Source organism: Leopardus geoffroyi, chromosome C1 (assembly GCF_018350155.1).
Source record: "Leopardus geoffroyi isolate Oge1 chromosome C1, O.geoffroyi_Oge1_pat1.0, whole genome shotgun sequence".
In the NCBI taxonomy this organism is placed as follows: Eukaryota; Metazoa; Chordata; class Mammalia; order Carnivora; family Felidae; genus Leopardus; species Leopardus geoffroyi.
In genome coordinates this window covers 135,851,067-135,862,386 of record NC_059328.1, presented here as the reverse complement: position 1 = coordinate 135,862,386, position 11,320 = coordinate 135,851,067, and the positions used below count along the sequence as shown (strand labels likewise).

General features: G+C 40.2%; 1 protein-coding gene across 1 annotated transcript; it reads left to right on the top strand.

Annotated features, from left to right (window-relative positions):
- Positions 1-9,534: 9,534 nt before the first annotated feature.
- On the top strand, positions 9,535-9,747 carry LOC123596747 (60S ribosomal protein L38-like). The gene has a single exon (XM_045475081.1). The coding sequence runs from the start codon at positions 9,535-9,537 to the stop codon at positions 9,745-9,747; it is 213 nt and encodes a 70-aa protein (XP_045331037.1).
- The last annotated feature ends 1,573 nt before the right edge of the window (positions 9,748-11,320 follow it).

Below are 11,320 nucleotides of genomic sequence, written 5' to 3'. Positions count from 1 at the left end.
AGTCTCTAAATTTCTGAGCGGCCCTTTCCTGTTAGTCAAGTGGTCCGTAAAATTCACCCAAACCTTAATAAATATGTACTGAGCACTCTATCAGTTTCCTAAGGCTGCCTAGGTAACAAAGTATCACAAATCGGGTGGCTTAAAACAACGGAAATGTATTCTCTCATAGTTCTGGAGGCTAGACATCCAAAATCGATGTGTTGGCGGGGCCACACTCCCTCGGAAACCTCTAAAGGAGGATGCCTCTTGGTCTCTTCCAGCTCCTGATAGCCCCAGGTGTTCCTTGGCATTTGGCCACACAACTTCCATCTCTGTTTCTGTCTTCACCTGGCTGTCTTCCCTCTATGTCCCTGTCTCTCTTCTTTCTTTTATAGACACCAGTCACATTGGATTAGGGCCCATCTTAATTCCGTATGATCTCATTTTACCCTGATTACATCTGCAAAGACCCTATTTCCAAATAAAGTAACCCTCAGAGGTACAGGGGATTAGGACTTTTACGTTGTTTAGCTGGGGGACACAGTTTAACCCATCACAATCACTTACTAAGTACCAGGCACTTGCACATGGGAATTTTATCAGTGTATCGTAGAAAAGTTCTATGAAATCTGTTGTGGAATTCACAACAAAAATGTTGTTGAAGACATTCCTACTTCATCCTAGAGAGCCATCTGTCTGCACCCTCAGGAGAATATGTTCTCAGGACTCCGCGTGAGGAATCATCGAGCTTCTTTCAATTGTCTTCGAAACACTTTAGATGCTATTAGTCTCCTAACTGTTCTTATTTCTCTCTTTGAATTGGCTGCTAGCAACTTCAGAATCAAATTTGGACCCATCACAAATAAGGATATAATAACCTCATGATTGTATTTTATATGGTGAACTTTACCCAGTTCTAGCTTATTTTTCTACTTTTTATTTCCTTGTGCCATTTACGTGGTTTTTATCTTGTCGGTGCGTTATTGGAAGTGATACTTAGTGATTCATTTTGAAGCAAATTTATTACAAATAATTATTACAAATAAATGTTTTAATTAACTAGGATAAACCCAAGTGAATTTGATTTTCTCTAAAGCAAAAGTAACTTAAAACTGAAATATATATATAAAAAAAACTGAAATATATATAAAGAAAATACATTCCAAATACTAACTTATCTGTTCTTAATGAGTGCAAATAAGCAAATATTAATGACATACGATAGAACATTTATAAGCTAGGCTGAATCCTCATGTAATATTAAAGTTTGAGGGAAACATTTGAAACAAAGTTTCTGGGAACTTCCGTGTGCCTATAATGAATGAAAAAGAGAAGACCAAGGGGCTAACGTGATCACTTGCTTTAGGTATCCAAAGGAAGGAAGAGACATTGTATTCTCAGAGTCCAGATTAGTATCAATAGCTATAGAATATCACAAGCCAGAGTGAGAAGAACTAATAATTCAAGATGATCAACATATGGAATGATTGCCCCATTCTCAACTCCCCATTATTAGAGGTGTTCAAGCTAAAGCATATCATCAGTCAGGGATCTGAAATAATGAACCTCAGCGTTGGTAAGAATTTGGCTTAAGGAACCATATTTCCTTCCATCTAAAGCCGAAGGTCGATGATTCTACAGTTTATTTTTAGTAAAAACATACTGCCATCATTTTATTATAATTAGAACCATTTAAGCAATTCCAAAATTTATAATGATTTCACATTTAGAAAAGGGTTGGATGTAGTCACCAGTTGTACACCCAAACTTCCTTTCTACAATCTAACTGAATAACACAGCCACAAGGCATAGAATTTGAATAAGCAGGCTATATATCATCTCACTAATTTTAAAAAGACACAACTGAATTTTAGCAAGAAAAAACTGTTCAATGACATGCACCGAGTCTATAGCACAACCAGAATTATAAATTGCCAGTCCTGAGATTGCAGTAGAGATGTAGCCACCCTACTTCCAAAGAATCAGAAAACCATGACAACCTTTACCCAACCACTCAACGCAAAACATATGTGACCTCTCCTTATGCAATAGCTAGACATCTAGTTTCCAAATCCAGTCACTGAAAGGCACAGGGTAACCTTGTGGCTGTTTGGCTGATGATTGTGAATGTGGCTCCAGGGTCTCATGACTTTCAGATCACATCCATGCACCATGGCCATTGTCATAATTAAATGTTTCCCCTACTCACACACCAGTGAGCCAAATTTCCGTTTGGCGGGATGATAGGACTTACCTGGGCATCTTCCCCATAAACATGTGCTGTTCTCTGCTTTGATTCCTGGGGTTTCTTTCAAATGCCTGCGCACTCAGTTTAGTAGATGAGATCAGTATTCCTTATTCCCTTTCCCTGATGGATAACCAACTACTGCCACAGACCCTGAGTGGTCCCTCCACGTTATTTCTGGCTTTCCCCGTGATTTGCTGTGTAACTTTACCCAAGTCACTCACTCCTTCTATGGGTAGGGTCCTTTAGTGGTAAACTGGAGGTGGTTAGTCTTACCAGATCATATTCAGGAAACACTAAAGTCTGCACAGGAAAGTTCCTATAGACAAGGGAAAGTATCATCATTACTGCTGTTGTTTTTGACTACCATAGTTGCAGAACTTGAAGATTTAAGGTCTCCTTGCGGATTTCACTGTGGCCTTCAGAATCTGAGATTTAATTTTAAAAGAATGAAATTTCCAGTCTGCTTCCCAGGGGTAACTGTGAGAACGTATGCTGACAGGCTGTTGTCTTCAGAGGCAAAATCCAGACACACTAAGACAATGCCACAGCTTGAACAGGGGTGACCCTTCCCCATTCATCTTAATGGAGTGTTAAACTTGAAGCCTAATTAGGTCCACTTAAATGCCAACATTATTATACTTTTCTCTGCTTATCTTCATACCAGAAACAATCAACTAATGCACTCATTTAATCTGAGTGCGTGCAACGATCACATCCAGACACCCTGTCATTTTGATAGCCTCCTTTGCAGTCATAGAAGTACAAGTTTTAAACTTGCACTTGGTTCTTTTTAATTATCCACATAATTAGATTACTTTCTATTACTTTGAAATTTTAGAGGTGAGATTGTATACCCATACATATGATGCTTGTAAGGCAGTGGGGCCCGATCACTATTCCCATAATGAGAAGCTAGTATCAAACTTGCTCCCGGGATAACAAACTGAGATGTGTTAAATGAAAGATCCCACTCCTGCCCTTCAGAGAAGGTTCACAGCTTCATGGTTTATCCTTTGTGCATGTGCCTGAGCTTTCTTTCTACATTCCCTCTCTGATTCATCATTGCTGCGTAGACTCTATTTTAATGTGTAACTCCTATAACAAACCTTGGAAGAAACAGAAAGAGAATTGAAAATACATACATAAATCCGCACTTGCCTGTTCTGTACCTAGGAGGCTCTCGATCTAGGCTCTCAATTCAAAGCCCTTGACTACCTTATAAAATATCTCGTAAAAGTGTATTTATTTACTCACAGCTATAAGGAGATTAGTCTGTTTTTCTTTGATGGTCTCTGTGCCAAGATGGCATACAAGAAAATTTTTGCAAGTTCGTCATCCAGGCTTAGGGATAAAGACATCGGTGGGTGTCTTCAAAATAGGACAAATTTCTCATCACTCTGCCCACACACTCTCCCACCTAAAGCCATACATCATGTACCCTAAGCATCTGAAGGTCAAAGAATATGAGGCTTGGAGGAATATTTCCCTCAGATGTCCGTAATAGACGTTTCTAGTGTCCACCTTCGTTTCCCAACCACTCCTAGACCTATAGAAAAGTATGTTTCTTAGCCCCTTTTGCAGTTGAGCGGGGCTGTGACTAATTCTGAACAGTGGATTGGGATGCGGAGGTCACTTTGAGGAGGAAACACTTAAGAGCCAATGCATAATCCCTAATGTTCTCTTTCCCTGCTTAGACAAACCCTAAAGCCCCACGTTGAGAGAAAAGTGTCATGGGATAGAAACAGCCCAGAATGCTTGGTTTCCACACAGAGGACCCCCCGGAGAGATGCCGGGCCAGCAGAAGGTTTGCATGACTGAAAATAATACTATTTTGGTTAACCGTTGGGATTTTAGTGTTGTTTGTTGCTACAATATTACTTAGCCTATCTGGTCCAAAACAATTTGTCAGAATTAATTTCCAAGCCAAATCTCTCTAGATGCACTCCCATACATAACTGTCATCGCTACCTTTTTCTAGCTCCAAATACAAGAGAGTGAACAAATGAAGTTTCAGAAGTCACTCCAGTCCACTGATCTCCAACTTCCCTCCTCTCCTCGTTGTTGATTCCCTTTTGTTTTATACTTTGATCTTGAAATAAGTGAATTAAATCACATCATATACTCTTTTCCACCAAGAAAGAAACTTGGGAGACAATGGTCCCTCACAATGCCCAGGGCATTTCCAAAAACAGAACATTGGCATTCAAAACCAAAGATAGAGTCAAAGAGGGTTGGGGAAAAAAAACCTTAGGTAAAACCCGAAATTCAGGTTTGCATTATCCAAGTAAGCACCAGTATAAATGCCCACTAGCTAGCTGCAGAAATAAGGCACTGTCCAAAGAGAGCCACTGGAGAGGATTGGAAAAACAGAAGTTATACAGAATCTTGGGGCTTATGTTAATACAAATATCAAATTATATCTGAATTGAGCTAAGCAGTATTTTGATTGAGCCTTTCAGAGGGTACTTGCAAACAACTAAACATTTAAAACAATTGGGATGCCTGGGTGGCTCAGTCGGTTAAGTGTCCAACTTCAGTTCAGGTCATGATCTCACGGTTCATGAGTTTGACTCCCATGTCAGGCTCTGGAGTGACAGCTCAGAGCCTGGAGCCTGCCTCAGATTCTATGTCTCCCTCTCTCTCTGGCCCTCCCCCATTTTCACTTGCTCTCTCTCTCTCTAAAATAAATAAACATTAAAAAAATTAAACTTATAAAACTATTGCTCTGAAAACTTTGAAGGCAAATAACTAATTTTTATTTAGACAGGAATGTGTTTGTTATATTTATGTTAAATCAGATCATGCGGTCTTTAATACTTTCTGACTTCAGAAGAAGTTTGTTTCCTACTCACAGACTCAGTCATGCAAACTCCCTAACTGATCCATGGATAGTAATAAGCTCCAGTGGGGACTGAAGAAGCAAAGCGAGTCTTAGCCTTAGTAAAGAAAGGGGTGAATGTTCGAGATGCAGATAAAGGGAAAATCTACTGCTAGCAAGAACTGGGCAAGCCACATGGTTAGGAAGCCCTAACCTGTGAGTTAAATAACAGTGAGGATCTGCTTGGCCCCCACAGAAGATGGCCAGCCAGGAAGACCGTGTGCAAAGTGGAAGGTATACTTACATAGGAGTTCTTTGGGGCTGGGAAAGCAACTAGCTCTATGGCCTTAGGAAAGTTAGTCTTTCCTTCAGGTAGAATAAAAATACCTACCTCACAGGTTAGTATGTCAATTAAAATTTGAATGAGATTGTGCACATAAGAGTGCCTGAGTGGCTCACTTAGTTAAGCATCCGGCTCTTGATTTTGACTCAGGTCATAATCTCATGGTTCATGAGTTCAAGCCCTACGTGGGACTCTGCTCTGACAGTACAGAGCCTGCTTCGGATTCTCTCTCCCCCTCTCTCTTTGCCCTCCCCTCCCTCAAAATAAATAAGTAAACATTTTTTAAAAAAGACTGTGCATGTAATATTCCTAGTACACTGACTATATATAGTGAGTTTTCAGTTAATGTTAATGAACTCTTATTAGATTGCATGTTATCTAATTTTTTTTTTAATTTTTTTTTTAACGTTTATTTATTTTTGAGACAGAGAGAGGCAGAGCATGAATGGGGGAGGGTCAGAGAGAGAGGGAGACACAGAATCGGAAGCAGGCTCCAGTCTCTGGGCCATCATCAGCCCAGAGTCCGACGCAGGGCTCGAACTCACGGACCGTGAGATCGTGACCTGAGCTGAAGTCGGACGCTTAACCGACTGAGCCACCCAGGCGCCCCTAATTTTTTATTTTTTTAAAAACTTTTTATGAAGTGGGGAGGGGCAGAGGGAGAGAAACAGAGAATCTCAAGCAGGCTCCACCCCCGAGTGTAGCCCAACGAGGTACTCCATTTCAGGACCATGAGATTGTGACCTGAGCCAAAACCGAGAGTTAGACACTTAACCAACTGAGCCACCCAGGTGCCCCATGTATTTTCAATTTTTTTTTATTGAGGTATAACTGACATATATATATTTAACTTACAGTAATAAAACCATAGGTACATAGCCAGTAATAATAGTATTATAGATGAGTTCCTTCAATAATTGTGTTTCTCTGAGTGAAAAGGGAGACACAATTCTGACATGTCTTCCTCTGATCTCAATACCCAAGTGGCTCTCATAGTGTGAACATTCCCCAGGGACATGTGAGTGATATAATGGGATTTGGGGGAAATTTTCACCATTTGGAAATTTATCCCTAAACACTGTACAATGTGCAACTCTGCTGTAGTAAGGAGTCCTTGTACTGCAATGTGTGAAGGATGACTCACAGTTTGCTAAGCATAATTTTTATTTGTTCCCTCCCCCACCATGCAAAACAACATGATATTGCAAAGAATATAGCACTGGGATCAGCAGAACTGACCAAATTTTCAAATTTGATCACCATTCAAATTTTAGCTTCACCATTAACTAGTTCTGACACAAAAGCCAAGTCTTGAACCTCTTCGAGCTCCCACTTCCCCATGGATAAAAGTGGGAAAACCTCAAAGGAATGTAGTGAGGATTAAATCAAATAACACATGCAATGTGTCTAGCACGATACAAGCAAAAATATGAACTCTCTTCCCAGCCCCATAAATCCCAGCAATTCTAATACAGAGTTCTCAGAGCATTGTACTATTCGTGTGCATCTCTCTCACTAGATCAGGAGTTTCCTGAAGGCGGTAGCTAAGATGTTGTGTACTTGTACTCCACACATCTAGAAGGACAGAGTTAGGAGTTCTGCTATGGTAGAAAGAGAAACAAAGAGTGATTATTGGTTTCTGAGCACAAGTGAAATAAACACAACTGTATTATCTCCCAGAAGCTTGAAAACACCATTCATAAGCACTGTCTCTACTCACCTACCTCAACTTCTCTCCTCTGTGTATCCCAAAGGCATCCATTCCTACCATGCTGATCCTGCTTTGGCCAAAGTCCCCACTGACCTCCATGTTCTCTGTGTTCTCTCCCTCAACCTCTCAGCATTATTTGGCACAGTTGACTGCCTTTCCTTGAAACGCTTTTTTCTCTTGGCTTCCATGACACCATACTCTCATGGCTTTACTCTGTTCAGTCTCCTTTTCTGTCTCTTCCTCTTAAAAAAAATATAGGGTTCTAAACTTTGTAGTGGTCAGCTCCTTCCTGGCCCTCTTCTCCATCTACACGCTCTCACCGGTGAGCTCGCCCATTCGCTTATTGGATAGTGAGCACCACCCAAATGCTAACGAATCCCACATCTTTATTTCTAGCCCTGATCATTTCCCAGAAATCCAAGCTTATATAATCAACTGTTTCTTGAGGTCTTCACTTATATGCCAAATAAATCTTTCAAAACTCACACACATAAAAGAGAAAGTGTGGTTCCTTCTTCCCCTTTCCAATTGACTCCTGCCCTAGAAACCTCCATGTTGGTAAGTAGCACTATTCTCCCTGGACATTGAAACAATTCTCAAACTTTAATATGTATATGAATCACCTGGAGGTCTTCTAATTCTGTAGGTCTCTGTTATAACATGTGATTCTGCATTTATAATAAGTTACAAATGATGCGATGCTGCTGGTCCTCAAATCACATTATTGAATAGCAAGGACCTTTGAGGTAACTCTTAGTGCCTTTGTTTCCCTAGTGAACATTCCCCACACATGTTCTATCAGTAATGCTTCATCAACCAAATTTCTTCAGAATCTGATTATTTTCCAACTCACAGCACCTAGTCAGTACCACCATCATCTGTCTCCTGGACTATGGACATAGATTCCCAACCATTCCCCTGTTTCCACTTGGTCCCTTGCTCTGTAGGATGTTGTGTCCACTGCAGCCTTAAAATACCAATCACATCAGATCACAACTAGCCAAAGTTGTTTTTTTTTTTTCTATCACACCTACAATCAAATCCCATCAATGACTTTAGAGTAGCCCCTCCCTGTCCTTCACTTTCATTTGGCATCACTCAGGCTATGTCCCAGGAAGATCCAGCCGCAGTGATCTTTCACTCCTTAAATTTACCAAGCTCACTCCCACCTTGAGGTTTTTACACTAACTGCACTAGCACTGCACTGCTTGAAAGACTCTTTGCCCTTGACCTTTCATAGGGTTGGCTCCTTCTTGTCATTCAGATCACAGCTTAAATGTCATCCAGAGTGACCTGCCCAAACATCCAATCCAAAATAACCACTCTGTAACCTGTCTCTTGATATCAAATCACTGTTTTATTTCTCTGCACTTTATTTATGCTATGTGATATTTTTCTGGATTATTTATTTGCTCATGTTCTGTCTCTGTTCCCTCTTCCCTCCCTCAATCTCAATCCATGCTCATTCTCTCGCTTTCTCTTCCTCTCTCCATCTCCCCCCACCCACACTAAGAGGTAAGCCCCACAAAAGCAGAAACTATGTCTACCTTGTTACCAGTTGTGATCCCTGCATCTAGATCAATTCCTGGAATGTAGTAGGCACTCAACCACCACTTGATGTATGATTGCATGAGTAAATAAATGATTGAATGAAAAGTTCTGGAGTCTATTGCAGAGTGAGAGGGGATATGCGCCTGCCTGGTGTCTGGGCTTTCCACTTTGTCCTGCAGGATCCTTCTTAATTTCTTCTCTGAGTCCACTCAATTTCACATGGTATACTTAAAAGTGAAGATAATCATCTGGGTGGGGGGTTAGGTTGTCATCATTTTTGTCATCAAAGGACCTTGGTTTTCATAGTCTCTACCACAAACACTAGAATTCAGCTCATTCCAAAATAAGCCAGCTAGGTTCTCAACTAAAAACAGCATTCCTTCTGAGCATGGACTTCATTTCCATGACTCTCCACTGGTCACTTTCAAAAGCTATACTTAACTCCACACCCATTTATTATTTGAGGGTGGCAGGGGTTGGAGGTTGGAATGGAGCTTACTCATAGTGATTTGAATACGTAGTTTGATAGGATTATTATAACATACATGCATGGAAACAGGGCCGTTCTGATGGGTCACAAAGTGTGGTCCTCTAGCCGGTGGTATCTATATTACCTGGGAACCTGTTAAAAATGTAAATTTTCAGGCTCCGCCCCTGACCTGCTGAACAGAAACTCTGGGAATAGGGCCAAGCAATCTGTTTTAAAGGTTCACTAGATGATTCTGTCACATGCTAAAATTTGAGAGCTACCAACTTAAACCATTCACATATTCCACCATGATCTTCCATTGCTCAGGAAAGTTGGTGATCTCAAGAATACTTTGTCTACCCCAGCCTTGCAGCTCACTGCGCCAGGCACATGCTCTCCTGTGCTCCCCATAGCCATGCCTCACAAAACTGACGAAATCAAGGACCTTCTGCTCAAAGCCAGAAGAAGCGATGCCAACACTGTCAAGGTCAAGAAAAATAAGGATAATGTGAAGTCTAAAGTTCGATGCAGCAGATACTTTGATATCTTGGTCATCACAGCCAAAGAAAGGGCAGTGAAACTGAAGCAGCCTCTGCCCCCCAGGTTGGCAATAAAGGAGCTAAAATGACCCTGGCACTGATTTCACTGTATTAAAACTTTAAAAATCTATTTTAAAAAAAGAATACTTAGTCTAGGCATTATATAATATCCAAAAGGGTGACTCAGACCTGCCCAAGTTGAGTATTAGCAAGCAGATACTCTGGAATGTTTGACTGACCTAAGTTTATCCAATAAACGGGACTCAACCAAGCTTCTTCACTCAGCTTCCTTTTACCTTTCTTGTCACTCTCTGTTTTTCCCTCCAATGCAGCTGATACCACTCCAGCGAGACCGCTGGTTCCCGATATCCAAGAAAAGAACTAACACCTGACTCTTAAACTAACTGGGTTTTAAACTGCTGGGTAGTAGTCCTGCAAACACACACACGCACACACGCACACATGCACACACGTGCGCACACACACACACACACACACACAGCATCTATTAAGTTGCTGAAAGAAATTCCAAGTGTGCAGTCATATCTGAACTATATGTCTGTCACCCAGTTGTTCAATGAACCAAATCTCAGCAACCTCAACATGTATTCAGTTCAGGCAGACTTGATATTCTTAGTATCACAACCACAGCATCTACCTGCTTTCAGTTTTGATCCTAGAAATATTTCTGTGTCAGCCATCATCAGTTTCAAGATGAGAACTTACATAAGTTAGTGGTGAGTGAATTAGTTTAAAAAAAAAAAAAGCTAGTACTTGTGTGCATTAATTCCCACTGTTGGTGGCTTATTTCCATGGAATCACTGTGGATCCATGTTTTATTAAAACAAAAGCAGATATTGTAGGTTGCTTTGTAGGTCATGATTTGCTTCAATTGCTCTAGTCACATGTAGAGACAAAGCCCTTTTCTCTACTACCCACCCCCAGTTTATTTGTTGATTCCTATTAAATTTCTCAGTTGTCAAAAAGAGAAGACACCAGCATTATGACTAGAATCATAAATTAAGGGTGATGTTATCACAGAAGTTTGAGATGAAGAAGGTAGAGGACTCCAGGAAATTTGAATCAGCAGTTTGGTCACCACTTGGTTATATATGGCGATTGAACAACTAAGAAAAATGATAGTGAAAAATGAGAACAATGTCGGAAAGGTGTTACTTAGATTACCCTAACATATTCTAGAATGTCATTCATTCTTACATGGATTTGATCTTGTTATCAATCATACTATTTTCCCTATGTTGCAAAAAAATGAAACTCGCAGGAATACTGATCTCATTCTTCAATGTCTATATTATGAACAGATTCTACTTTGCTTTAAATATTGCCATAATTGGAATACCATTTCACAATTACATCAGACTTGATTACTGAAGCATCTTCATATGTTTATAGGACATTGTTAATTTTAATAATTATTATGAACCTATGAGGAGAATGGAATAAAGATTATCCTCCCCATTCAAAATATCAACATCTGAAAGTCAGAGATGTTAAATTTCATCAAGACCGCATAACTAATCCATGTGGAGCTGAAGTGAATTCCAGTTCTAGCACTTTTTCTATTATATTATACACACTTGACTGCTATTTCTAGATATCCTACAGGGAGGTAGAAGAAATCTTTGTTCAATAATTTAATGT